The 24,603-nt window shown below is 65.1% G+C and overlaps 7 protein-coding genes across 10 annotated transcripts in view; 5 read left to right on the forward strand and 2 right to left on the reverse strand.

Moving 5' to 3' along the window:
- Window positions 1-755: 755 nt before the first annotated feature.
- Window positions 756-1,897, forward strand: GPR142 (G protein-coupled receptor 142). Its single transcript, XM_027786956.2, has one exon. It carries the CDS (start codon window positions 790-792, stop codon window positions 1,846-1,848), a length of 1,059 nt encoding a protein of 352 aa, XP_027642757.2. The 5' UTR covers window positions 756-789; the 3' UTR covers window positions 1,849-1,897.
- Window positions 1,898-3,227: 1,330 nt separating this feature from the next.
- Window positions 3,228-10,244, forward strand: GPRC5C (G protein-coupled receptor class C group 5 member C). Of its 2 annotated transcripts, none has more exons than XM_055796540.1 (5): window positions 3,228-5,661; window positions 7,074-8,133; window positions 8,760-8,854; window positions 9,067-9,213; window positions 9,454-10,244. In XM_055796540.1, the coding sequence occupies exons 1-5, from the start codon at window positions 5,560-5,562 to the stop codon at window positions 9,484-9,486; spliced, it is 1,437 nt and encodes a 478-aa protein (XP_055652515.1). In that variant the 5' UTR covers window positions 3,228-5,559; the 3' UTR covers window positions 9,487-10,244. The 2 variants fall into 2 exon arrangements, with proteins under 2 accessions (XP_055652515.1, XP_055652516.1); XM_055796541.1 differs by lacking the exon at window positions 3,228-5,661 and adding an exon at window positions 5,714-5,907.
- Window positions 10,245-12,169: 1,925 nt separating this feature from the next.
- Window positions 12,170-14,476, reverse strand: CCDC137 (coiled-coil domain containing 137). The gene is made up of 6 exons (XM_055797835.1): window positions 14,255-14,476; window positions 13,838-13,968; window positions 13,431-13,641; window positions 13,026-13,108; window positions 12,822-12,901; window positions 12,170-12,608 (listed from the first exon to the last, which is right to left on the reverse strand). Exons 1-6 carry the CDS (start codon window positions 14,410-14,412, stop codon window positions 12,393-12,395), a joined length of 879 nt encoding a protein of 292 aa, XP_055653810.1. The 5' UTR covers window positions 14,413-14,476; the 3' UTR covers window positions 12,170-12,392.
- A 109-nt stretch (window positions 14,477-14,585) lies between these two features.
- Window positions 14,586-17,232, forward strand: OXLD1 (oxidoreductase like domain containing 1). Of its 2 annotated transcripts, XM_055797406.1 has the most exons (3): window positions 14,586-14,654; window positions 15,245-15,662; window positions 17,215-17,232. In XM_055797406.1, the coding sequence occupies exons 1-2, from the start codon at window positions 14,610-14,612 to the stop codon at window positions 15,632-15,634; spliced, it is 435 nt and encodes a 144-aa protein (XP_055653381.1). In that variant the 5' UTR covers window positions 14,586-14,609; the 3' UTR covers window positions 15,635-15,662; window positions 17,215-17,232. The 2 variants fall into 2 exon arrangements, with proteins under 2 accessions (XP_055653381.1, XP_055653380.1); XM_055797405.1 differs by lacking the exon at window positions 17,215-17,232 and having other exon boundaries at window positions 15,245-16,633.
- A 57-nt stretch (window positions 17,233-17,289) lies between these two features.
- PDE6G (phosphodiesterase 6G) lies at window positions 17,290-18,919 on the forward strand. Its single transcript, XM_005237503.4, has 4 exons — window positions 17,290-17,408; window positions 18,231-18,457; window positions 18,568-18,608; window positions 18,723-18,919. Exons 2-4 carry the CDS (start codon window positions 18,312-18,314, stop codon window positions 18,797-18,799), a joined length of 264 nt encoding a protein of 87 aa, XP_005237560.1. The 5' UTR covers window positions 17,290-17,408; window positions 18,231-18,311; the 3' UTR covers window positions 18,800-18,919.
- Window positions 18,920-19,002: 83 nt separating this feature from the next.
- Window positions 19,003-20,863, reverse strand: TSPAN10 (tetraspanin 10). The gene is made up of 3 exons (XM_055797404.1): window positions 20,532-20,863; window positions 19,501-20,093; window positions 19,003-19,409 (listed from the first exon to the last, which is right to left on the reverse strand). Exons 1-3 carry the CDS (start codon window positions 20,595-20,597, stop codon window positions 19,103-19,105), a joined length of 966 nt encoding a protein of 321 aa, XP_055653379.1. The 5' UTR covers window positions 20,598-20,863; the 3' UTR covers window positions 19,003-19,102.
- Window positions 20,864-21,038: 175 nt separating this feature from the next.
- Window positions 21,039-24,603, forward strand: part of NPLOC4 (NPL4 homolog, ubiquitin recognition factor) — a 29,287-nt gene continuing 25,722 nt past the window's right edge. The window contains exons 1-2 of one of the 2 annotated variants that reach the window (XM_055795057.1): window positions 21,039-21,222; window positions 22,442-22,522. In XM_055795057.1, the coding sequence (XP_055651032.1) occupies window positions 21,208-21,222; window positions 22,442-22,522 (96 nt within the window). In that variant the 5' untranslated portion in view covers window positions 21,039-21,207. The remainder of the gene's footprint in view (window positions 21,223-22,441; window positions 22,523-24,603) is intronic. The other variant, XM_055795056.1, reaches the window with a different exon arrangement.

Consider the following 24,603-nt stretch of genomic DNA (forward strand, 5'->3'; position numbering starts at 1 on the left):
TTTTCTTCAAGGTGATAAACGGAGCCGGGGGTAAACAGAGCCAGGGGATAAACGAGTATCTATGGCAGCAGGGCCACCCTCCACTACGGGGACCATCACCCCGGTGTCCCCATGGGGGCTGGATCCTGTGTCCCTCGTCTCGCAGCACCCGTGGGCAGCTGGCAACTCCAAAGCCTGCCATCACAGGCAGACATGGAGGCAGACCTGGGGCAACTGCGCCCATGGGAGCCAACACACCTCGAGCCCCCTGTGCCACATCCCGGCTGAGCCCTGGCCTGGGTGCCACCCTGATGCTCCCCATCTCCCCTGGCAGACGGTCCGTGGCGGAAGGCGATGGTCCCGGTGCCCAACAGCACGGCGGTGGTGTGGGCCAGCGAGGTGGCACAGCTGGAGGCAGAGCGGTCACCCTGCATGGTCGGCATCTTCCCCATCGTGTATTACAGCATCTTGCTGGGGCTGGGGCTGCCAGGTGAGGGGGCTGGGGCGGGGGGGGGGGGTTCCCAGGAACGCAGGGGGCAGCACCTACCTGGGTGCTGAGCTCATACAACGCTTGCTGAGCTGTGCATCCTCAGTCCAGCCCATGCCTGTGCCCTGAGCTCCTGTCTGAGCCCCAGGGCTTTTGGGGGTGTGGAGGAGAGTCCTCAGGGGCGGGGGGCACCAACCTGCTCCCCTCAGACCCCCTGGCCTCAGGCCTGCCCCAGCTGCGGCACCCGGCTGTAAAGCCCAGCCCCACGTGGCAGGTGCTGCAGCAGCAGGGACAGATGGTGTTTGTGTTGCTTGGGTTGACACATGGAAGAGATTAATCAGCTCAGCAAATCCCCACTGCACCATGATATTTATAGCTCCCCACCCCAGCTGGGGCCTATGCAGCTCACCCTGCAGCCCTGGGAGAGCCTGAGCACCTCTGGGGTCCCGGGGGCTGCAGCGCGGGCTGTGAGCCCCGGGGTCCAACCACCACATGTTGCTCCTCTCCCTCCAGTGAACATCCTGACCGCTGTGGCCCTGTCCCGCCTGGCCACAAGGACCAAGAAGTCATCATACTGGTACCTCCTTGCCCTGACCACCTCTGACATCCTCACTCAGGTCTTCATCATCTTTGTGGGCTTCATCCTGCAGACAGCCATCCTGGCCCGGGCGGTGCCCAGCACCTTCATCCACACCGTCAATGTGCGGGAGTTCACAGCTAACCACACTTCCATCTGGGTCACCGTCCTGCTGACCATGGACCGCTACATGGCCCTCTGCCACCCACTGCGGTACCATACTGTCTCCTACCCGCAGCGTACCCGCAAGATCATTGCAGCCGTCTTTGCTGTCGCTCTGGCCACGGGCATCCCCTTCTACTGGTGGCTGGATGCCTGGCGTGATGCCGATCCCCCAGCCACCCTGGACATGGTGCTCAAGTGGGTGCATTGTGTCACCATCTACTTCTTGCCCTGCAGCATCTTCCTGGCCACGAACTCCATCATCATCTGCAAGCTGAAGCAGCGGAGGCACTTTGGGGGTGGCCAGCCCCACCTGAGCAAGACCACAGCCCTCCTCCTGGCTGTCACCGCCATGTTCATTGTGCTCTGGACTCCCCGGACCGTTGTCATGATCTGCCACCTCTACGTGGCCTCGGTCAAGAGGGAGTGGTGCATGCACCTGGCCTTGGACATCGCCAACATGGTGGCCATGCTCAACACAACCGTCAACTTCTTCCTCTACTGCTTTGTCAGCCAGACCTTCCGCCGCATGGTGGGCGAGGTGCTCCGGACCCACCTCCAGCACAGCCCCCAGCACGGCAGCAGTCACTTCCCACCCCCAGCCCTGAAACCACTGGAGCTGCTGCCTGGCACTGCCCTCTGAGCCTGGGCTGCCATTAGCTGGGGCGGTGCTCAGCCGGGGTTCCCGGTGCTCACCCAGCCCCATGCATTGCACCAGAACCCAGCAAGACCCTGCCCCTGGGACACTGCCCCCATGATGCCCACTCTCCGCCGAACTGGGCATTAACACCGAGACTGGTGGTGGTGGCAAAAGGAGGCGGCTGTGCTCACCTGTTTGGGGCCATCGTGCCTTGGTGGCAGCACCGCTGCACCCCAGGGACCCCTGCCAGCTCCCTGAGCCGCAGCGGGACAGGCAGTTCAGCCCTGCCCCTGCTCAGCCCCTCAGGATGCGCAGCATTCAGCCCCCCCCCCCCCCGGAAAACAGCCACGGGGCAGCAAGGACGTGCCCAGCTCAGTGGCAGGAACTGCTGCCTGCTCCACATGTGTCCCCCTGGGCTGGGGTCCTCCCCAGCCCCGTGGCCATGGGTTTTATGGGATTTCCGTGGCCAGCCACAGCCAGGGAGTGAGTGTGACCTGCTGTCTTGCATCAGCTCCAGCACATGATGAACCAATACACCGAAGGTCCCAGGGAGCCCATTGGGCACGGCTGCCCCGTGGTGAGGGGTGATGGGCACAGGTGAGCTCCTGGCAAAGATGCGGTGCCTGCTGGGTGCTGGCAGGATGGTCTTTCCTCCACAAACTGCCATGCTGAGACCAAAGCTCTGCCTGGGTCCGAGCGGCTGGGATGGGGGCACCCTGCATTAGCACCCCTGGGCATAGGGTCCCTCTGCCCAGCCCCGAGCTCTCAGCCCTGCCCACTCCAGTGCTCGTGCCTGGGGGATGCTGGGAGGGAGCATCCATGGGGTCCAGCGTCCCCAGCTGTGGGGCCCGGGCACAGGGGACAACCCCAGCTCTGGGCTGAGCAGGAGCTGACCACCACCCATTATCCCAGACACCCAGGAGAGCCGCTCCACAAGGCTGCAGCCCCTGGGCACCCCGGCGGTAGCATCGCCCACCGGCTGCAAGGGAGGGGGCTCATGATGCCCTGCTGCATCGATTGCACCCAGCACCAGCGCCAAGCTGGTGTGACACTGGCCGTGCGGTGCCAGCCTTTGTCCCCAGCTGCCACCAGAGGGCAGGGATGGGACACTTGAAGAGCTGGCACAGCCCGGGACAGCGAGCTGGCCCCCCCTGCTCCCCACCCTAATTCCCCCATAAGGTCCTTAGTGTAATCCCCCCAAACAGAGCAGCCTTTCCGCTCTAATTCCCCAAGACTGGGTAGGACAGCACCTGGGGGGCTGCCCTGGAGGCAAGGCCTCAGCCAAAGACCCCCCCAGTCCACCAGGCTTCTCCAGTGCTCACCCCACCAAGCCCTGGCTGTGCCCGGCACCGCGGTGAGATGCGGCACAAGGTTTGCCCCGGTTGCAAATATGGGATAAGCCACGACTGCCGGGATGTGGGGCTGACCCACACAAGCGCTGGCACACACCACAGGACCCCACAGCCAGATCAGTCCCCTGCACAGGCAGCCCCCACCAGCGATGCTGCCTTACGCCAGGCAGGATCCGGCTCTGCCCATACTGGTGACAGAGTTAAACCCCGACCTGGTGGCGCAGGTGGTACCTGGGAGGTGTTCGCTCCATTAATTCTGGCACTTGAGGAGAGCAGGACTGGGAAAAGATTAGTTATTAACCTGGCCAGCACCTCCTGCCCGGTGGGTACCCCTCCCCAGGAGCTTCCAGGGCTCGATCCCACTGCAGGGCCCTTTGCCACGGCCAGAGGGGCCAAGGGGCAGGGGGGCTTGGCTGGCAAGGCCAGTGTTTGGCAGGAGCTCCAGCTCTGCTTGTGGCAGGCCAGGACCGCCACCACCCCCCCTCACCAACCGGTGCTTATTCACTTGGCGAGGGAGGTGGAAATGTGCTGACCGCGTCCGCCGGTGGCGAGGGGCTCCGGTCTGGACAGAACCGGCTGGGGTGGAAAACAGCTCCCCAGCCCCGGCCTGAGCGGCAGCGGGGAGGGCAGTGGGGCCCCCAGGTACAGCTTTCGCCTTCCCGCGGGGAGCTGCTGTGGCCGGCTGAGTGGGAGCTGCCACGGAGCTGGGGCGCAGTCGGCCGTGCCACTGTGCTGCCGCGCCAGCCGCCTGGCCCTGCAGCTCCATAGGAAAGGTAAGCCTGGAAAATATGCGCCTGGCGTGCCGATGTTTTTGGAGTGAGCCAGCAGGGAAGCCTGGCCCAGGTCCCAGTGCCATGCCAAGCTGCAGCCCAGCCCCTCACCATGGCTGCTGTGCCAGAGGAAATGGCACCATGGGGACCACTGTGGTCCCCAGCCCATCCACGGCACTGGGGAACGGGGAACAGGCTCTGCCCTCGCCAAAAGGGCTGTGCCAGGCACTGACCACCCCGGCACGCACCGGTCCCTTGCAGTCCACAGTTGGTCCCTGCCAGGCAGCCAGCACGTGGTGGCATCACACCCAGCGTACCCCACAGCCGCCTCCCTGGTGGGGTGTTTCTGTAGGACCTACAAAAACCCCAGGGGTGCGCAGGAAGGGCTGGAAAGCCAGAAGGGTCCCCACGGGAAAGGGGGTAGGAAATCAAACGCCATGGGGGGGGACGCGAGGGTGAAAGCTGTGCAGCTGCAGGACAGCCTCGGCAGGGCAGACGCCTGGCAGCGGTCCCACGGCGGGTGTGGGGGTGGCGGGGGGCTTGAGCTGAGTCAGCAGCCGGGAAACCCACCGGCCCCACGCGGCGGAAGGAAACAGGCAGCAGGAAGCTGCATGCAGCGTGGCCTGGGCTGCGGTCACGGCCAGCCCGGCAGCCAGCCCGCACTCCTGGCACTGCTTACCGCGGCTGAGCCATTCCCAGAGAGCGGGGGCTACTGCCAGGCCCCTGCGAGCCTGAACTCCGGCTCCCTGGGGAAACTGAGGCACAGGAGGCTGCTGCAGAGTCCCCCTGCCCACGCCGCCCTGCTCCAGCACCCATGCGAGGGCACACGCGTGTGCACATGTCTCAGTTGGGAGGGACCATCCTCCCCCGACAGCCGTCCTGCAGCCCAGCGCTCCACAGGGAGAAGGGCAGGATGGCAGCAGCGGGTGCAGCACCCAGCCCAGACACGCCATCTCCTCGCCGCAGGCTCTGGCAGGTGCCGGTCCTCGTGCCGTGGGTGCTGCCGGCTCCGGCTCTGCCGCCCTTTCTGCTGGGATTGTTTTCATCCCATGCCGGGCTGGGGGAGGACCCGCCAGAGGCACGTTGAACTTTCGTCCGCATCCTTCGCCTTCTTGCTTCACCCTCCCAAAATAGCAGCGCCTGCCTGGAAACCTCCCCGGAGGCTGGCAGGGCCCCGGTCCCCCGGGGCACCCCGACTCTCCCGGGGCATTCCCCTGTACCCGAGCCGCCGGGATGGGTGACTGCAGGGTGCCCCCGCTCAGCTCCAAGGCGCACGGCCACCCCGCCGGGGCAGGGACCACCGACCACCGCCGCGGCTGCCCCGGGCCGCCGGCGGGAAGGGCTCTCTGGGGCCCCGCCGCCCTGCCAAGGGCTCCGGCTTTAGCCGTCAGCTGACATTCCTGCGGGAGGCCCCTCCGGGCTGCGCCTTGGGGCTTCCCGCCGGGAGCCGGTGCTTCCTGCCCCGCTCCCGGCCCCCCGAGGACCTCGCCGGGCTGGATGCCACCGGCCCAGCACCAGGTGGTGGGGGCGAGGCCCCGTGCGGGTGATGCTGCCCCGGCACAGACGGCCCCCCACCCCCCCGCCGCCATCCCATGTCCCCCGAGGGTCTTTCCCGGTGGCGCCAGCCCCGCAGCGCCGGGCAGCCCCGGCCCCGCTGGGCTGAGACCCCACGGACTCATCGCCGCGATGGCCAGGTGGGCTCCCCTGCCCATCTCACCCCCCGGCTCACGCCCCCACGCCCCCGGGGCAGGGACCCCCGCCCGGCTCGGCGCCCCCCGCCCGTGGCGGGGCAGGTCCCGGCCGGCCCCGGGCGCGCTCCCCGGGCAGAGCCGCACCTCGGGGAGGGGCCGCGCCGGGCCGGGCAGGCGCGCACGGTGCGGCGGGACCGGGGCTCGGCACGGCGGAGCGCGGGGAGCGGCCGGGCACCGGGCGTGGAGCCGGTGAGCGGGGCCGGGGCGGGGGGGGTGCCGAGCCCCGCAGGGCTGGGGGCCTGGGAACCTCACGGGAACGGTGCGGGATCCCGGAGCGGGACCCGGAGCCGGCCGCCCCCGCGAGCTCGCCTGGCCGAGGAGTTGGGGGCGGCTCTGGCCAAGTTTGGGGGCCGGCACCGGGCGGGAGCGCCGGAGAACGGGGCCGGAGCCGACCGGGGGGGCGGGGGTCTGGCCGCGGGGGCGGGGGACCGACCGGGGGGCGGGGGGGGGGGGGCAGCCGGAGAGGGCGCGGTGCCACCAGTCCGGTCCGGCCCGCGGGGGCCGGGGGTCCCTGACCCCATCCGGGAGCGGCAGCCCCGGGTGCGGGGCGGGTCTGCGGGGGCAGCCGGGGGTCCCGGCCCGAGGCGCTGCCCCCGCTCCAGCCCGGGGTCACCTTGCCGGAGGTCTCCTGCCGGGATTCCCCCGCCAGCAGCGGGGCTGCAGCTTTCTCGCTGTCTCCTCCTCTTCCCCGTGCCCACCCCGCACTCCCCGGGGCTGCAGGAGGGGGGACAGGGACCCCCGTGCCGTGCCGTGCCGTGCCGTGCCAGGCTGCGCTGCCTGCGTGCCGGCGGCCGGCAGTGCCGGACACGGGACCTGCGCTGGGTCGGTGCCCGGAGCTGGAGGAAAGAAGTGGGACAGGAGAAGTGGAAAGAGGAACGTGCTGGCACGCAGGGACAAGCCGGGGGGACAGCCTTGTCCCCAGGCGTTACTTCTGCCAATCTGGCCCGGGCCTGCATTCGGTGTTCCCGAGAAAGCCAGTGGGCACGGGCTGTCTGTTCCCGGCACCGGAGGAAGGGATCGGCACAGCCACGCTCAGAGAAGTCCCATGTCAGGAGAGAGAGTGCGGGGTGCAGAGGAGGTTGAGCCCCCCTCGGCTGCCTCTGGTCTCCAGGCCAGGAGCCAGCAGGGGACATGTGTCATCCCGGTCCCATCTGGGGCTGCTTTGGGCCACGCTGGGGTGGGCTCAGCTGTGCCAGCGCTCCCCAGGACCCAGCCGCCTGCCCTGGCCCGGTGGGAGTGATGCCCAGTGGGGGCTGTGGGCAGGGATGCTCTGAGCCCTGGCAATGCCACAGTCAGCACCAGGAGCAGAACTGCGGCCCCGATTCCCGCTTCCTAACACTCCCTCTGTCCCGCAGGGTCCCTGGATGCCCCGCTCAGCGCCAGCACTGCGGTGCAGGATGGGTGCTGCAGCGGTGCCGCCAGCAGCTGCCTGCATGCTGCTGGCCCTGCTCCCCACGGCCAGCGGACAAACCATCCCTCCCTCCGGCTGCGGCAAGGACCTCGCCTCCCTCTACTACAACCTCTGTGACCTCTCGGCAGTCTGGGGCATTGTGCTGGAGGCCGTGGCCAGCCTCGGTGTGGTGACCAGCTTCGTGCTCACCATCGTCCTGGTGGCCAGCCTGCCCTTCGTGCAGGACCCCCAGAAGAAGAGCCTGGTGGCCACGCAGGTCTTCTTTCTTCTGGGCACTTTTGGGCTCTTTTGCCTGACATTCGACTTCATCGTGGGGGCAGATTTCTCCACCTGCACCTCACGCCGCTTCCTCTTCGGCGTCCTCTTTGGCATCTGCTTCTCCTCCCTGCTGGCACATGCCATGGCCCTCAACTTCTTGGTGCGGAGGAACCGGGGCCCGCGGGGCTGGGTGACGCTGGTGGTGGCCCTGCTCCTCACCTTGGTGGAGGTCATCATCAACACCGAGTGGCTCATCATCACAGTGGCACGGCAGGAGGGTGGCTCCTCTGACCCTTGCCAGCTGGCGGATGCTGACTTCGTCATGGCACTCATCTACGTCATGTTCCTGCTGGTAGCCGCCTTTGGCACCGCCTGGCCAGCCCTCTGTGGCCGCTACAGCCGCTGGCGCAAGCACAGCACCTTCATCCTGGCCACCACCGGCCTCTCCATGGCCATCTGGGTGTCATGGACGACCATGTACCTCTACGGGAACCAGCACGTGGGCAAGAAGCCTGGCTGGGATGACCCCACGCTGGCCGTTGCACTGGTCTCCAACGCCTGTACTTTCCTTCTCCTCTACGTCATCCCCGAGGTGACGCACATGACGCGGCGGGGCCCTGAGCAACCCTTCGAGGATGACACCTACCCCACGCGCGGGGTGGGCTACGAGACCATCCTCAAGGAGCAGAAGTCACAGAGCATGTTTGTGGAGAACAAAGCCTTCTCCATGGACGAGCCCTCCTTTGGTAGGCACCGGGGGCTCCCTGGGGACCCTCTTGGCCCGTGGCGGGGCTGGCAGCGGGCACCGGCACCAGGGCTGGCAGCGGGCGGCGGGTGGCAAGACGTCTGGCCATGACCCACCTGGGATTGACGCCTGCCGTTGTTGTAGCTCCGGAAAACCCGCTGGGCTGGGTCTACCAGTTTGGGCTGAGCTCAGCAGCTGCAGAGGTGCTCCCTCCCTGGCGTGGGGTGCCCACGGCTCCTGGCCCTCCACCCCAGGCAGGCGCTCTGCTCACGAGACCCTACAATAACACAGGGCGGGTGTCAGCTGCCCCCATGGGGACCGACGGGCGGTCGCCAGCCCTGCCCCAGCAAAGGTGTCTGCAGCCCACGGGGCAGGGTGGGTGCTCCCGAGCAGCACCCACGCCACCCTGCCTCCAGAGAGACCCTACAATAACAAAGCCCGGTCAGACAGGGGCTGTGCCAGCAGCAAGGTGATGCAAAGCCTGGGGACATACCTCCTGTCCCCAGGGAAAGGCACAGAGCAGCCGGCTGCTGAGTCAGCTCATTAAACCTGCAAACGAGAACCAGCTCCCTGTGGGGTGGGGGTGGCTCTGTGAGCCCCCCCTTCACCATCCCCATCTCTTTGCAGCCAAGAAGCCGGTGTCCCCATACAGTGGCTACAACGGGCAGCTGCTGACCAGCGTCTACCAGCCCACCGAGATGGCTCTGATGCACAAAGGGCCGGTAAGTGATACCGTGTGGCACTGCGGCCAGCCAGGCTCACTGGTGGTGGCTGCATCCTGCCTGATGGACGGGATGAGGCTGGGGGCCACGGTGTCCCAGGGGCTGCTGTAATGGGGTGCTGGGGAGGGTCACCCCTTCCCTTCCTCCCCTGGGACCCTGCAGGGCTGGGGGTGCTCCCAGTGCCTCTACAGCCCCCTGCGTCTGCCCCTCAGACCGAAGGTCCGTATGACGTGATCCTGCCCCGTGCCTCCACCAGCAGCCCCGCAGCCGGCAGCAGCAGCTCCACGCTGCGAGCCGAGGACGCCTTCGCGGCACAGGCCCGGCACGGCAGCGCCCAGCGGGATGGCAGGAACTGCCAGGTGGGTTAATGTGCAACGCAGCGGGCACTGAGGTCCAGCCCGTGGCTGGGGGCAAAGTCTGTCTTCACTGCAGTGTCTTGCGTGGGAGGGCAGGGGCAGGGATGGCTCTGCCCAGCACCCTGGAGCCCTGCAGTGAGTCAGGCTGCACCTCCCCACCGGCGCTGGACTGGGTCTGCCAGCCTGGCTGCAGTCTGGCTGCCACCACCGTGCCATCTCAGCACCATCCTGCTGTGCCCGCAGGTGCAGTCCCCGTACAGCAGGAACCGCTGGTGAAGTCCAGGTGGGATGGCCATGGCCCCTCTGTCCCGCTCCTGAGGTCTCGCCAAGCCTCCTCCTGCCCCGCCACGTGCATCCCACCCCGTCTGGCAGCTGAAGCCGGTTCCTGTGCAGGGAGATGCCTGGATGCGGTCCCGGAGCCACCACTCCTGCCTGCCCGTCCTGCCTGGCTGCGGCACCCGCAAGCTGCCAGTTCTGCCCGGACCCCCACGTCCCTGCCACTGTCCCTGCTGCAAGGACTGGCTCCCACGGGGCCACTCGGAGTCGTCCCCTCACTGCCTTTGTGACGCACAGACACCCCATCCCCCCTGGGCCAGAGACCATCTGCTGCTGGGGATTGGGGGGGCTCCTGCCCAGGGTTCCCCCCGGTGCGGAGCCCCTGATCCCACGCTGACCCTCACCAGCCCCAGGGACTTCGCAGGCCCTGAGCCAAGCCAGCACCGTCCCACGCAGGGCACAGGGTGACATGAAGCTCTCCCCAGCTCTGACTGCTGCTGTGCCTCAGTTTGCCCCTTGCTGGGGTATGGGGGGCTGCTCGGGGTCCAGGGGATCCGTGCCTTGCTGGAGCTGGGGATCTGGCCCCCCATGGCTCCAGCCGCCTTCTCGGTGCCTTCCCCCTCCACGGCTCGGGGATCCCTCCCAGGGAGCAGGGAGGAAGCTGGGCCCCTCACCCTCCTCGTGGCTTTCTCTGTTGTTTTTCCTTTCCCCCCCCTTTTTTTTCAGGTCAGCCCCCAATAAACGCGGTTTTTCCTACATGGTGCTGTAGCAGGCAGCCCACGATGGGGAGCAGGTACCCAGCCACGCCGCCGGCTGCTCCACCATCCCTGACCCCACCACAGCCCAAGGCTTGTGCTGCAGTGCCAGTGGGCTCAGCCCCACGTCCTGGGGGCAATGGGGAGCAAGGAGGGGGCTGAGGGCAGGGCCCTCGACGCCCCCCAGCCCTGCTCTCCGTCGCCCTGCGGCACCATGTGCTGGGGCCAGGTAGGCAGATGGGGCGGCTGGGCCGGGAGCTGGCGGGCTCGGCAGGGCAGGCAGATGGGCTGCCTGGCGGGGAATGGCACGGCCCGGAGGACATGCCAAGGTCGGGGGCGGTTTCTCCTGCTCAGATTGCCTTTCCCCTCCATAGCGATTTCTCCTGCCAGGCAGGAAGCCTGCGGCTGTGGCCAGCAGTACCATGAATTATTCAGGGACTGAAATGGCTTCGTGGGGCAGATGGGTGACCCGGTCTCCTTGAGCTGGAGCCGGGCTGGCGGCAGCGGGGCTGCCCATGGCTGCAGGCACGAGCGCCTCGCACTGCCACGGTGCCCACACAAGGGATGCACCAGCCAGAGCCTGGCACACACCATGTCCCAGCCATGCCCTTGCTGGCTGGCACGTGCCAGTGCTCCAGGCTGTGGGGACACAGCAGCCGCAAAGGCTGGGGAGGGCCGCAGGAGCTGGCCGTTGGCAGCAGGAGCTGGCCGTGCCCCCTGGGGCTGTGCTGTGTCACCCGTGTTTACCTGGCACCAGCCGCCAGTGGGGACGTCTCCAAGCAGCACCACTCAAAGATCCCCAGGGCTGCTGCCACCACAGTGTGCCCTCCTCCTGGGCACTGGCACCACACGGTATGGTGGGGCCCAAGTGTGTGCCCCGCCCCCCCCCCCCCCCCCCCCGCCAAGGTACATCCACCTGCCAGCCTGGCTGAGCTGGGGTGCACAGCATCCCCAGGCACGGTGTGGCAGAGCCCTGCCTTCCCAGCGTGCAAGGAAGGAGGTGACAGCCCTGGGGACATCAGAGTCACCTGAAAAACAAGGTACAAAGCCCTTGTCCCCATTTGGCTCTGGCAGGGGACACCAGAGGGTGCCGGTGGCTCTGCTCCCCGTGCCCAGCCCCTCCGGAAGGCTGGGATCCCACCGGCTGCCGTCAGCACTGGCCACAGAGCCAGGGCCGGCCCCACTCCAACAGGCAACGCTTTGTGCAGGCGCTCAGGCACGGGGCGAGAACAGCGCTGCCTTTGTCCCATCCAGGTGAAGCTGCCACGCCAGCCCTGTGGGCAGACATGGGCTGTGCTGGCAGCAGCCCCCCAGACCTGTCCCCGAGGGCCGGGAGCTGGGGGGCTGTAAGCCTTGGTGGGGTATGTCTGGATGGCATGGGGCCTCGCAGTGTGCCGTATGGCACAGAGCTGGTGCGGTGCAGCGGTGGGGCCATGGCAGCATCCCTGGCAGCAGGGAGGACACTGCGGTCACAGTGACCCAGAGAGTCTGCCAGGGACAGGCAGGGACTTGGGCAGTGCCAGGATGGGTGGTAATGCTGAGGGCAGGGACGAGTGTGGCTGCAGACCAAGGTCTCACACAGTGTCCCAAGTGGTGACAATGGAGGAAAGTGACACCGTGCAAGTGAGTCCTGGGGGACACTCCATGTCCCCGGGGCTTGCCTCACTCTCCTCCAACCGGGAGTCAAGGTGGGAGCCAGGGGGTTCACGGTCAGGCACTGGGGTCTTCCTCAAGGCTGAGCAATAAGGGTCCTGCCCCTAACCAAAGCCCTGCCAGGGCCCCCACAGCGAGTGATGGTGACATGCCCGCTGCGGGCCAGGACTGCCATCTGCCGGCACACCACCCGGCACACGCCGGCACAGCCGGTGTCCCTTCCGCGGGAAGGAAGCCAGGCAGGCTGGGGAGGCACAGACGCGCTCACACCAACGCTCAGCGGCACTTTTACTACAAATAGTTCCATGGCACCACAGCGGTCCCAGCTCCAGAGCTGAGCCCTGGGGGTGCCCCGAGCCGAGGTGCGGGGCCGTGGGGAGCCCCAGGGCTCAGCAACAGAAGAGCAGCATCAGGACAACTGTCCCGCTCAAGTCCTGGGGTCCCGTGCTGCCTGTACGCCCTTGTTGGGACCAGAAACCCAGCTCCTCCAGGCTGGACTCAGCTGGGGACTCTGCATTTGGCCCAGGCGCTGCCCTGCGCCGCTTCCCGCTGCTTCTGTTTGCGCCTCTGGATGTCCCTGTAGGCCTGGATGACACGTGCTCTCTCCTCCTCCACGATGCGACGGCGAGCCATTGACATTGGCACTGCTGGTGACACTGGGGACGCCTGGCTCTGGCCCAGGCGAGACGTCAGGAGGAGCTGCTTCTGTCCAGCCTGTGGGCAGAGACGGGACATGCCAGGGAGCATGAAGAGTGAAAAAGCCAGGATCAGGCTCCAAGGAACTGTCACCAGGAGGCCGAGGCCACCACTGCGCTTCCAGGCCTGATTTCCAGCCCAAGGGAGGTGAGGTGACCCAGGTCCAGCCCAGACCTCTAGGTACCCGAGGGTGTTGCCGAGGGGCAGGAGGCATCACCCACCACAGCTCACCTTCTCTGTGGGGCCCCGGCCCCTGGGCCGTGAGGTGATCGTGGGCGGCTGCGTAACCACTTCACCAAATGCCACCTTGTCTGAGAAACAGGCGCAGGCATCAGCAGGAGCTCATTGGGACACGCCACTCCAGCTCACCCCCCAGCTCTCCACATGCTGCTGGGGCAGGGGGTCACCCTAGCCACCCCGCTGTGCAAGACCCACCTTGGAACAGTCTCTTCTCCAGCATGGCCTCTTTCTTCTCCTCCTTCTTCTTCCGAGCTTTTTCCAGCTTCTTATTCTGAAATCTGAAGAGCTGCATTATGGCCAGCACTCATGACTGGACAGAGAGCAAGTAAGCGAGTTCCTGCCCCATGGTATCCCCCCAAAACCTGGGGTCCCACATCTCTCCCATCAGCTCCAGCCCAGCAGGAGGGTGAAGCAGGCCTGTGGCTCTGGTACCAGTGACTCAGCCCCCTGGAGGGTAGCCCCACAGCCCTAGTCGCTGCTGGATGCTGGACCTGCACTGCAACACCAGCAAAGCACCCACCCCGCACCCAGAATCAGGCCGGGCCACAGGCCTGGGCTGACCCAGTCCAGCCCCAGCAGCTGCGATGGCCTTGCTCTCACTCTTTCTTTCTCTTGGACTTCTGCGGTGCCATTCCCTCCTTCTCAGGCTCCCGCTGCAGCTGGTTCTTGGTGAGGAAGAGGACACGCTGCACCTCCTGCTCCATGCGGCAGATATAGGAGTGCTCTGACTCCCCCTTTCCTCTCCTGAACTTGGGTACGGGGATGTCTCCCGGGGCCTTGGGGCCCTCTGACTTGGGCTGCTTCTTCTTCTCTAGGAAAGACAGGTGACATTGCTGCAGCAGTGACCATCCGGGGGTTCCCTCCCCCTGGCAGGGCAGGAACGGGACATCACCGGGGAGAAGAGGATGCCCCACTGCAGGATCCGGCTGCCTCCAGCTGCACTGCAGTGCCACGGGCTCCTCGGGCAGGCCCTGGGCACCCCCGCTGGGGCCAGCTCTTCATCCCACCTGCCGCTGGCCTCTTCTCACGGCTGGGATGCTTCATGGCCTCACGGCTCCTGATGAGCTCCCGCAGGCGGAAGGGGATCTCCTGCTCGTCGGGGTGCTTGGGCTTCAAGTTGTCCATCTTCCTCTCCTTCCTGGGAGAGAAGGAGCACGGTGTGCGGCCTGCCCTGAACCACCAAGACCGGGGCACGAAGGGCCACGGGGACACAGGCACGGCAGGGTACCGGGGCAGCTGGACCTGGCGAGGCACCAGCAGACCCGGCGGGCCATCGGGACCTGCGCACAGGGGGCCATCGGGACCCAGCCCCTGGAAGCCAGGCCCACGCCAGAGCCCAGCCGGGCACCGAGACCCCGCGTGGGTCCAGGCCCCGAACCGGGAGCCAGTCAGGCCCGACCCGACCGGATCCCCCGGACACTGACCTACCGCGTTGCGGGGCGCTCGGCCCCGCTGCCGGTCCCTGATCCGATCTCGATCCCTGCCTCTGTCTCTGCCTCGGTCCCGGTCCTGATCCCGATCCAAGTCCCGGTCCCCGTCGTCCCGGTCCCGGTCCCCGCCGCGGCCCCGGCCCCCGGCCCATGGCTCCGCCGGTCCCCACGCGGCTGCCCCGCCGCCACTTCCGGCTTCCCTCCGACTGGCGTCGCCCCGGCCCCGCCCCCTGCTCATTATTGGCTCCCCAGCGGCCGAGCCCTCGCCGGCCGGCCACGCCGGGCTGCCATTGGCCGGGAGAGCTGCCGCTCGGGCGGGGCCGGGGCGGGACCAGGGCGGGGCGGCCGGATGTTGCTGCGGGGGGCCCGCGGCCTGGCGGGAGCGCGCCGGGCGGTAACGGGGGGGCGTACGGGGTGCTGGGGGGGCTGAAGGGGGTGCTGGTGATGGGGGCGGTAAAGGAGTGGTGGGGATGGGGGGCTGAGGCGGGGGTAAGGGGGTGCTGGAATGGGGGAGTAGAGGGGTGCTAGGGATGAGGGGCTGAACGAGGGGGACAAGGGGGTGCTGGGGAGGGGGGGGAGTGAGTAGGGGGGTGAGGGGTGCTGGGGTTGAGATGAAGGGGTGCTGAGGGTGGGGGACACAAGGGGGTGCTGGGGATGGAGGGCTGAGTGGGGGAAAAGGAAGTGCTGGGGATGGGGGAGAGCCCGGGGGGGACAAGGGGGTGCTGTGGGTGAGGGGCTGAGAGGGGGAGAAGGGGAGTGCTGGGATGGGGAGGAGCTGGGGGAGGATGGGGATGCTGGGATGGGGGGCCAGGGGGTGCTGCTGGGGCTGTGTGAGCTGCTGGGGGGGTGATGGTGGTGGGATGAGGGGGCGCACTGGGAGCAGGGTGCTGTGGGGTGGGTGGGGGTCCTTTGGCCAGGCTGAGGGGGGGTACAGCCCCCTGCGTTTCTGCCAGGCTGACATCAGCGCGGGGTTGGGGTTCTCAGGAGCCCCTGGATGGTGCCGGCAACCCCAGGGGGCTGCTCAGGGAAGGGACCCCGCACCCCGACCCCACCACCATCTCCAGCCTTCGGAAACTTTCGGACACCCCAGAAGAGACCAACGGCACCTCAGATACCCTGGGGAGCGACGGTGAGACGGGTACCCCCCAGAGCGAGGGGACGGTCCCTCCTGCTGCCCCCCCAATCCCACCACCACCCACACACTGCTGTGGCACCGGCTGCCCCAACTGCGTCTGGGTTGGGTACGTGGAGGAGCTGCTGGAGCGGTACCAGGACGGCGGGGCACAGGCTTTGGCAGCCGTGGAGGAGCACGTGGAGGATGAGAACATTAAAATGATCCTCAAGATGGAGATCAAGCTGCGCATGAAGGACTGATCCTCCCCTGGTCCCCAAAAACCAGCAGGTGACACCCCACAGGAGCCTCTGCTCCAAGCTGGGTGGTGGGATCCGGACTCAGATTATTTAAAGTATTTAATTTGTGTGTATTGAGCTCTGGGGGTGATGGGCTGGTGCTGCTCTGAGCCCTCCCGGGGGCCTGTCCAGCATCGAGCAGGGGGTCCCAGATGTGCTTCGGTACAGGTGGTGCTGAGGTCACATCTCGCCACATCTACAGGGAACCTGCCCCGGGGACAGGCAGCAGTTCGCGTCTCTCTTGAGCCCCAGATTTCCCAGCATGTGCTGTGCTCCCCCAGAATGGAAAATCCCTGCCAAGGGCAGGCTGGCACATCCCCCCCACACCCAGCCCTCCCCGTGCCGCTGCTCTTGCATTGTCCTTGCCCTCCCCAGCTTGGATTTTAAGCACCTTCTGAAGCTTGGCCATGACCTGGTGATTGAGGAGGGCTGGGTGCCACACCGGACACCCTCCTACCGGCACCTTAAGCCTCTTAGGGGCTTCTCTGCGTGAAGGGCTTGCAGGGTGGGCACCGGGGCTGCTGGCCCCTGCCCCGGGCAGGAGGTGCAGGTAGCGTGCAGCTGAGAGCACGTGGGGCCTGGCAGTGGCACCATCCCCAGCTCCGGCACCAAGGTCACAACCCACCAAGCTGTTCTTCACGGTGGCGTTTCTTCCTCCATTGCCTTTGCCTCCATCCTGCTCGGCTGTGCTGGGGAACTCACGGGCTCCCGGCCATGGGGACCCCCCCATACCCTCCTGGCACGGGCTCCCCAGGGAGCCACAAACCGTCCAGCAACACTCGCTAACGAAGCCCAAACTGGAAGCGGCAATTAAGACAAGGGCCCTGCGTTTTGCTGGAGAAGTAGCTGGTTCTGCCAGCTTCGTAGAAAACGCTCCCTCATCCCTCTAATCCTACTTGTTGGCATCCAACTAATTGCAATTAGTGGCAGGGGCTGAAGTTCAATTAAAGCGTACTGAGATTATTCCTTTTTGTAATTGCTTTAGTGCTGGGATTAAGGGAAGCTTTGGTGTGATATCATCCCACGGAGAGTAGGGCTGCTGGGCTGCTCAGCCCCAATTCTGCCAGGTTTTGGCTCAGGCTTCTCCCCATGGTGGCACCAGCAGGGACGATGTTCAGGGGGCCAGCCCAGGGCAGCCCCCCATGCTCAGGTGACCCCTGGCAGCAGTACCCAGCAGCTGTCGGGGCTGGACGGTGCTCAGCACCAAGCACAGGCTGGAAGTCCAGTGTGTCCTGGTGTTTTCCCATTATTTCCAAGCACAGCCTGCCCACAGTGCTGCCTTGCCCTGTTGGGGTCAACCCATGAAGGGTGTTTGGTTCCTGTTCATGCATCCTCACAGCAAGCTGGTCCTGGGGAGGCTGGGGGTCCCATCCCTGCCCCTGGGATCAAGGGGCACTGGGGTGATCTCTCAGGGAGCAGGAGGTCCCCCCTAGGAGAGACACCTTGGTGATTTGGGGAGGCAGGGTCTCCCCACAGGTGATTTGCTGCCCATCCTGCCACCATCAGTCCCAGCGTCACTAATCCAGACACCCCCTCCCCACCAGGGCAGAGTAGGAGGGCGAGGACACCGGATTACCCCTTTGAAAAGAAGGGACATAAATAATCCTATTACCCCAAAGCAGGATAAATCTGCCCTCCCCTAAAAGCCACCCAGAGCACCTATAGGACGTGCGCTGGCAGGAGCCAGACGGAAGATCTCCTGCGGAGCAGCGCTGGCCTCAGGGACTGCGGCGGTTGCGTAAGTTGGGGGCTCTGCTCCGTGCACAGAACCGGACCCGGTGCCAGTGTCACCGGGCAGGGCACTGCTTTGCTCCAGGCAGGAGCCTGCTGTTGCTTCCTACTCCTGCAGCCGGGAGCAGCACCTCTGGCATCTCCCTGGGCTGGATCCCTTCTCCCCTGGGGTCGGGCTGAGCTGCTGGGCTCCGCAGTGGGGCTGAGCACCCTTGCACCGATGCTGGAGTCGCATCCTGTGCTGCAAAACTCCCGCACCTGGCCCATGGCATGGCTGTGTGCTCAGAGGCGGCACAACCACAGCAGGATGGATCCCGTGTGATGTCCACCTTGGCTGTCACCCTGCGCTCCCCCTGCTGCCACAGCCACCTGCATCCTAGCATGGGTCCCAAGGGATCTGCAGCCCAGCATCCCCAAAACCCATCCCGCTGCAAACAAGCCCCAGGGGACGCCGTGCTCCCATGCCTGCACTGATAGCAACCCACCATGGCACGCAGCTCAGCACAGAGCCTGGGGTGAGCGGTGGTGGGGGCTCCCGGCAGCAGGCCCCCCGGGTGTCATATCCAGGCTGGGGCAGGGGGCAAGGGCTGGAGGAACTGCCACAAGGGGAGGCAGCAGCTCTGCTGACCCCAGGGATGCACTTCCCTGCTTTTGGGGTAAGGGGATTAGCGGGCTCTGAGCTGGGCTAAGTCAAGGTTGCAGGGAGGGGTCTCTCCTCCAGGGCAGCCTGGAAAGCTGATCAGCCAAGGGCAGGACAGGGTGGGAATGGGGGCACAGGGTGCCTGGAGGTGGTAGGAGAAGAGGGTCCCCCACATCTGCCCTCCATCAGGTGTGAGAAGCCGTCCTGCGCCAGCACCAGACCTGCTGGGACACCCCCGCCGCGGGGCAGGCGGCCAGCCCCGGCACAGCCATGAGCCTGGAGGTCTCCAAGCCAGAGGTTAAATCAGCCACCAGAGTGACCGGTGGACCCGCCACCCCCCGGAAGGGACCGACCAAATTCAAGCAGAGGCAGACAAGGCAGTTCAAAAGCAAGCCCCCCAAAAAGGGGGTGCAGGGGTGAGTGGGGCTAAGCCCTGGGACCTGCGGTGGTGGGGATACAGCTGTATGTGTCAGCCTGGGGTGGGTAGGGGCTGGTCAGGGGGCTAAGGCTCACTCTCTCCTTGCAGGTTTGGTGATGACATCCCGGGCATGGAGGGGCTGGGAACAGGTATGGTGGTCCTGTCCCCCCTTTGCAGCAGGGGGGAGTGGGGCTTGCTGCAGGCACAGCCGCCTGCGGCCAGGCTGGGGAGTCCTGCTGACACAGCTTCTCTCCTCTCCCCAGACATCACCGTCATCTGTCCCTGGGAAGCCTTCAGCCACCTGGAGCTGCACGAGCTGGCTCAGTATGGCATCATCTAGGTAGGCCGTGGCCACCGCCACCCGCCCACCCCGCATCATGGCGTAGGTAGAAGCCGCCCCATCCACGCAGTGGGGCTTAGCCTGGAGAAATGCTCATTAAAACCCAGAACAAGCGCAAGAGCCTGGTGTCGTGGTGTGGGGCTGGCAGAGGTGTGGATGGAAGGCATCTCCCCGAGGCACGGGATGGATGGGACATGGGGGGCTCAGCTTTCCGATGAGATTTATTTTGGGCTGGGTCAGTCCCCTGCATGTCTCCGTTCCCATGGTGTCCCCCACCCCGGGTGGCAACCAGCACAACACACCTCAACCGTGTGCCCCAATGGGCATGATGTCTCCAAGCACCCTCAGCGCCATGAGCACACCAGTGGCCTCGACCAGCACCAGCACAGCTGCGCCAGCCACGATGCCGCCTGCCTGGGTGTGAAGCCAGGCGCTGAGCTGTGCCACGCAGCCCCCCAGGTGCACGATGGTGCTGGCCGCCATGTCGCCCAGGCGCAGGACCCCAAAGGCGCACTGGGTGTTGGCGAGGGTACCATTCTGCCAGGGGTCCAAGCAGCAGGAGGCAGGGACGCTGCACGCCTGCACTCCCGGGGCACTGCAGTTGAAGTACCTGCGGGGACGGACAAGGAGAGCTGCTGGGTCCACGCACCTTCCCAGTGTACCCCCCAGCAACACCCCACCCCCCCCATACCCCAACTCACGGGTTGGTCTCCCAGTCGCGGTAGGAGCTGAGGCCGCAGCACCGCAGGCTCCGTTGCACCTCATCCACCAGGAACCGCAGGTCAGGCTCCTCCTGGTAGCGCAGGAGGCAGAGCAGCAGGGTGTCCCGCATGGCGTCGCGCAGCCGGTGCCGTGCCGCTACCAGCAGCAGCCCCCCCAGCACCTCCAGCGCGGCGAAGGTGAGCACGGCGCCCACGAAGAAGCGCAGCAGGCAGGGGCTGGAGCGGAGGGCGCCCAGGCAGCCGGCCAGCGAGACGGTGCTGGCCCCCAGCCCCACCAGCACAAAGAGCAGCATGGGGTCGGAGCCCAGGGGGGCCAGGCGCTCCCCCTCCAGCGAGCCCTTGGCCAGCAGCCCCCACGCTCCCACGGCCAGGGCCAGCAGGCCCAGCAGGAGGAAGAGCAGGTTCCAGAGGAAGGCCAGGTACCGCACGCACTGGCTGAAGGGACTCAGCTTGGGGGGGCCGGAGCACCACAGCGCAGGGTCCTGCTCGCCTGCGGCCAGGTCCGTGTCCCCGGCCGGTGAGTGGTCATCCTCATCGGAGGAGGAGGAGGGCAGCCGCACCAGCCTGGACCCCTGCACCGACAACCAGCCGCTTGCAGCCAGCAGGGCAGCCCCAGCAGCCCCCCAGTGCCCCCTCACCAATGTACCCCCATCCCACAGCCAGAGGCTGTCACAAGCTCCTGGAGCCCCCAGGTCCCCCCTTTGGAAGAGCCCCCTGTGCCAGGTGCCCCCCACCCACGCAGTGACCCCTCCTGCCACCGAGATCCCAGGGTCTGAGCAGGCAGGGAGCGGGTGGGTACTCCCCCAGAGACCCTGCCCCTAACGGGGGGACCCCGGATTCACCCCGGAGACCCTGCCCCTAACGGGGGGACCCCCGGATTCATCTGTATGGAGACCCCCAGAGACGCGGGTGCTGCAGCATGGACCCAGCACCCCGGGACCCTGCACCTCGGCCCCGGGGTGCACGTGGCAGGGGCGCGGGCTGAGAGTCCTGGGGGGTCCCGCCGTTACCTGGGGCAGCAGGTGGGCGCTCTCCCCGCCGCGGGGCCGGAGCAGCCACGCCGCGCTCCACGCCATGGCGGGGCCGGGCCGGTCACACCGCTGTCATGTGAGGGGCCGCGCGCGGCCAGCGCTTAAATAGTGCCGCGGCTGCGCCCCCGCCCCGGTCCCGGTCCCGGTCCCGGCCCCCGGGCCAGCAGGGGAACAGTCCCCGGCGGAGCCCGCATCCCGCCACCCGGCCCCGGGACCCCCGCCCCGAGGCTCCGTGCGTGGGGAGAAGGGGCACCGAGGGACCCCACGGCCGCTGCGGGACGCGGAGCGGGGCGCGGCAAAGGGGAGGAACGAAAGGGCGGCGGCACAGAGGGGAACAGGCTGTGGCAGCGGGGGGGGACGGCTGTGGCGGTGGCACCGGGGCAGCAGGGGGGACGGCTGTGGCGGTGGCACCGGGGCAGGGCAGGGGGACGGCTGTGGCTGTGGCACCGCCCGGCCTAGGAACCCTCGCAGGGCGGAACGCGGGTGCCGGGGCGCGGGGCCCGGGCGGCGGCGGCGCAGGCGGCGGGCCGGGCCCGGGAGGCGGCGGGCCGGAGCGGGCCGGGCCGGGCAGGGCGGAACGGAGCGGGTCGGGCCGCAGCGGGCCGGAGCGGTGGCTGGGCGGCGCGGCGAGCCCCGGTCCCCGGCGGGCAGTACCATGGCGGAGACGATCGTGAGTGGGGCCGGGCGGCGGCGGCCGGGGGGAGGGGCGATGAGGCAGCAGATTCCGGTGGGGCGGCGGGGCCGGGCCGCGCTCAGCCCGCTCGGCGGGACCGCACCGGGGCGCCCCGGGGCCGCGCCGGCCTCCGCGGACGGGGCATCCCGCCGGCAGCGCGGACCCCGGGGCCGAGCCCAGCCGGGGCTGGCGGGGACGCAGCCGGGCAGCTCTCCCGCCCCCCCGGAGCGGCGCCGCGGACGGGTTCCCCGTGGGGAGATGCTCCCCGGGAGCGTGTGGGTTTGGAGCCGGGGTCCCGCTCGGCGCCGGGGGGGGGTACCCCATCTTGGCCCGAGGGGCTCGTCGGCACCGTGAGGGGCTCCCGCTCCCCGCCAGCCGGGCTTGCTCCCGTGCTGAGGGTCGGGGAAGCGCAAAGGCGTCCTGCAAGGGAACGCCGGGGCACCGGCAGCCCCCCGTGCCCCCCCGTTAGCACACACGCGGTCGCCCGAGCGTGGCTCCATGGTGCTCCTCGGAGGAGCTCGAGTCTCTGCTCTGCTCACCGGCAGCACCAGGACACCAGTGGCCCTGTTTGCCTCTTCCCTGCCAGTACGTGAGGAATTGTCCCCGGCCTTTTTCCCAGAGAGCTGCCGGTTTTTCCTATCTCTTGCATCAGGCTGCAGCAAAACTGTTGCCAGTTTTCCCTATCTCTTCAGGTTGCAGTGTTTCACAGGAGTAGCCTGGGCCTCGTGGCTCTTCTCAACTTTTCATTAGTGATGCAAGTTGCTCATCAGTAGTGTGGGCTGAAGCCTAACAACAGCCCTGGTGCCCATTACACCAGTTAGGCCGGTGTTTGTGTGTCGGCACTAAATAAATCGCCCCCATAGAAGCTCTGATTCACCCTCCTGAAAGTTTTAATTCCACATCTGAGGTCAGAGCTTTAACAAAAAAAGCAGCGTTAGTACTTTTCTTGGTGCCAACTTCTTGCCATGCCTTGTGCATTAGGATAATTCATCCTGCGGCATGCAAACATCGGGCCAGGGCTGCCTTACCAAGAGCAAATTACTTCCTTGTACATTTGCACGCCCTTCTGAAGAGCAGCATTGAAGCAGGAGGGAGGAGCCGTGGGGATGGTCTGTGCTGTGCACGTGAAACTTCAGCCGTGGCTTCAGCAGGCTGTGAGCAGAGGGTGGGCTCTGTTCCCATGTCACTAACTCGGGCTGTCCTCTTAACCCTACAGATAATCCGAGTGCAGTCGCCAGAAGGGGTGAAGCGCATCACAGCCACAAAGCGAGAAACGGTGGCGACGTTCCTCAAGAAGGTACCCCGAGGCTCTGCTGCTCCTTCCCCGCTTGCCTGCGGGACTAGGCAGGGCTCCTGCGGCTCAGCCTGCGCAACAGCTCTCCCATGGGAGTTACACGCTTAACCTTGCTGGGCAAGTGTGCTGACGGCAGCAAGGACCAGCGTGCCTTGTGGAAAACGGCGTTGTTGGTGGTGTAGCCAAAACCAGTTTTCTCATTGCTATTCCAGAGGGAAAATAACAAAATGAAAGAAGAAAACTTACTCACCTTTTCAGTTGGAGTTCCCTGGGGTGGGAGCTTTCCTGGGGGAGGATGCGTTTTTAGTGTCCTCCCAAAGAAGTGGCAGCTGGGGAAGCAGAGGCTGACAAGGACACAGGAAAGCTGTTTGATAGTCAAAGCCTGCTGCAAGGGACTGGCCTCTTCAGGCATGATCCAGTTGAAACTCAGCTGCTTGATTTGCGCTTTGAATGTCATTTGAATGTGCTTTCTGTGCTGCTGTTTTTTTCAATATGGTTTTGGAGAGAGCAAGGAAGGAATGAAGGTGAGATCTTAAGGCGATGTGAGAGCCTCTGGGAAAGATTTCCACCCTGAGATGAGGAGAGCACGCTGAGTGTTGGAGTTGTCAGATTTGGAGTTGGCTGTAGCTTGATCTTTGGCTTGACGCAACGACTCAGTGCTTAAAGTTTGCTATTTAAGAGTGAGCAGGTCTCCATTTCCTTCCCTCCTGGAACTTCACTGTAACCTGGAACCCTCAGATTAGGATTTCTTTGCTTCATAAGAGAAGTACTTTGTGTTCTTGTGCTTGAAGGGCCATTCTTTTAGTCAGCTAGATTTCCTTTCCCCCTGCGAGGGGGAAGGGGAGCAGACTGAAACCTTCTGCTGTTTGTGAGTCATTTGCTTTGTTTGAAGTTTGGGCCCAGACCGTGACAGCAATCCTCACCTGACCAAGCAAAAATCCTGATGGATTTCAGGGCTGGGTCAGAGACACCCGCTGCAGACTGAACAGTTTCACCCAAAGAAAAAAAGCGTTGTTTTCAAAATCTCTGGAACCTATGCAAAGCAAGCTGTTCGGTTTCAAGGGTTCATATTACCCGAGGCAGTGTGGAACAATTGTGCTTGCAACCACTTACCATCGGAACAAAAGCACCAGCACTCACTAAAATTGCCTGTTGAGCTGGGGAAAGCTATATCCTCTTGCTGAGCTGAACACAAGAAGCGTTTGGGTTTCTTTCCTGATACAGGGTTTACTTGAAAGAGAAAAGTTGCAAATTTTACCACCCGGGATCTGTGCATATTAATATCTGTGCATTTTAACACTGACATGTTAATCCATATGGTGGATTTCGTATTTAACTAGATAGCTGTAATTAAAGAGGCATCAGGTTGCTTCTTCTATGCTAGCAATTAACTTAGATCTCCTCCTCGATGACTCCAGAGGAGCCGCAAAAGAAGTGTGCAAGAAGTCATGTTTCAGAGCAATAAGGGCCTCAATAATCTTGGTCTTTTGTAGCAGCACATCCTAGGCAAGAGTACCAAAAGAGTAACCTCTCAACTGCGTTCAGGTTAGGACTGAGTTAGGAGCTAACTCAAGCCTTTTGTTAATGTATTGTGGAATTTTTCTCCCTGCAAAAAATTGGTGAGGTCTGTGGTGTGGTGAGCTGGGGTTTAACCCTGGCAGGCATAACACAGGAGGCGAACCATTTGGCAGTCGTGCTTCTGTTCAAACAGCAGATCTCTTGCTGCTACAAATCACAGCGAAACTGATGGCAGAGAAGCTGCTTTCCATTGCTTTGCTTATGTGACAGTTCTCTTTGTGGCTTGTTAGATTTGTCCTGTGTGCAGTCACTGTCTCTGAGCCCTGCCAAAGCCACAGGGAGGGAGATGTACTTAATGAAAATACAGGCTATTAATTTAAGAATTTAGGAAGAAATCTGTCATCTGGAGAAACTTTTAACACCGCTTTTAAACTGGTCGTTTTAAAGTGGCCAAATGTGAAAACTGCTATTGCTGTGAAGAGGCATTTGGCTGATTGAGTAAAGCAACTTTAAATGAACTGCTGAGAGGATAAGCAGGGAAAAACACCCGCCTGGGGACTGAGAGG

Source organism: Falco peregrinus, chromosome 2, assembly GCF_023634155.1.
Source record: "Falco peregrinus isolate bFalPer1 chromosome 2, bFalPer1.pri, whole genome shotgun sequence".
NCBI lineage: Eukaryota > Metazoa > Chordata > Aves > Falconiformes > Falconidae > Falco > Falco peregrinus.

What these genes read in the sequence shown, in the direction of transcription:
- CCDC137 (XM_055797835.1), bottom strand. Translation starts at nt 14,412, where the DNA reads ATGGGCCGGGGGCCGGGGCCGCGGCGGGGACCGGGACCGGGACGACGG. An exon ending in AAGTCCAAGAGAAAGAAAGA is followed by an intron (nt 13,109 to 13,430) that starts GTGAGAGCAAGG and finishes GCAGCTCTTCAG; the next exon opens with ATTTCAGAATAAGAAGCTGG. An exon ending in GGAGAAGAGACTGTTCCAAG is followed by an intron (nt 12,902 to 13,025) that starts GTGGGTCTTGCA and finishes CCTGTTTCTCAG; the next exon opens with ACAAGGTGGCATTTGGTGAA.
- GPR142 (XM_027786956.2), top strand. Translation starts at nt 790, where the DNA reads ATGGAAGAGATTAATCAGCTCAGCAAATCCCCACTGCACCATGATATT.
- TSPAN10 (XM_055797404.1), bottom strand. Translation starts at nt 20,597, where the DNA reads ATGGCGTGGAGCGCGGCGTGGCTGCTCCGGCCCCGCGGCGGGGAGAGC. An exon ending in GCGCCCACCTGCTGCCCCAG is followed by an intron (nt 20,094 to 20,531) that starts GTAACGGCGGGA and finishes TTGTCGGTGCAG; the next exon opens with GGGTCCAGGCTGGTGCGGCT. An exon ending in CGCGACTGGGAGACCAACCC is followed by an intron (nt 19,410 to 19,500) that starts GTGAGTTGGGGT and finishes CCGTCCCCGCAG; the next exon opens with GTACTTCAACTGCAGTGCCC.
- GPRC5C (XM_055796540.1), top strand. Translation starts at nt 5,560, where the DNA reads ATGTCCCCCGAGGGTCTTTCCCGGTGGCGCCAGCCCCGCAGCGCCGGG. An exon ending in CTCATCGCCGCGATGGCCAG is followed by an intron (nt 5,662 to 7,073) that starts GTGGGCTCCCCT and finishes TCTGTCCCGCAG; the next exon opens with GGTCCCTGGATGCCCCGCTC. An exon ending in CATGGACGAGCCCTCCTTTG is followed by an intron (nt 8,134 to 8,759) that starts GTAGGCACCGGG and finishes ATCTCTTTGCAG; the next exon opens with CCAAGAAGCCGGTGTCCCCA.
- PDE6G (XM_005237503.4), top strand. Translation starts at nt 18,312, where the DNA reads ATGAGCCTGGAGGTCTCCAAGCCAGAGGTTAAATCAGCCACCAGAGTG. An exon ending in CCCAAAAAGGGGGTGCAGGG is followed by an intron (nt 18,458 to 18,567) that starts GTGAGTGGGGCT and finishes CTCTCCTTGCAG; the next exon opens with GTTTGGTGATGACATCCCGG. An exon ending in CATGGAGGGGCTGGGAACAG is followed by an intron (nt 18,609 to 18,722) that starts GTATGGTGGTCC and finishes TCCTCTCCCCAG; the next exon opens with ACATCACCGTCATCTGTCCC.
- OXLD1 (XM_055797406.1), top strand. Translation starts at nt 14,610, where the DNA reads ATGTTGCTGCGGGGGGCCCGCGGCCTGGCGGGAGCGCGCCGGGCG. An exon ending in TGGCGGGAGCGCGCCGGGCG is followed by an intron (nt 14,655 to 15,244) that starts GTAACGGGGGGG and finishes TGGGGTTCTCAG; the next exon opens with GAGCCCCTGGATGGTGCCGG.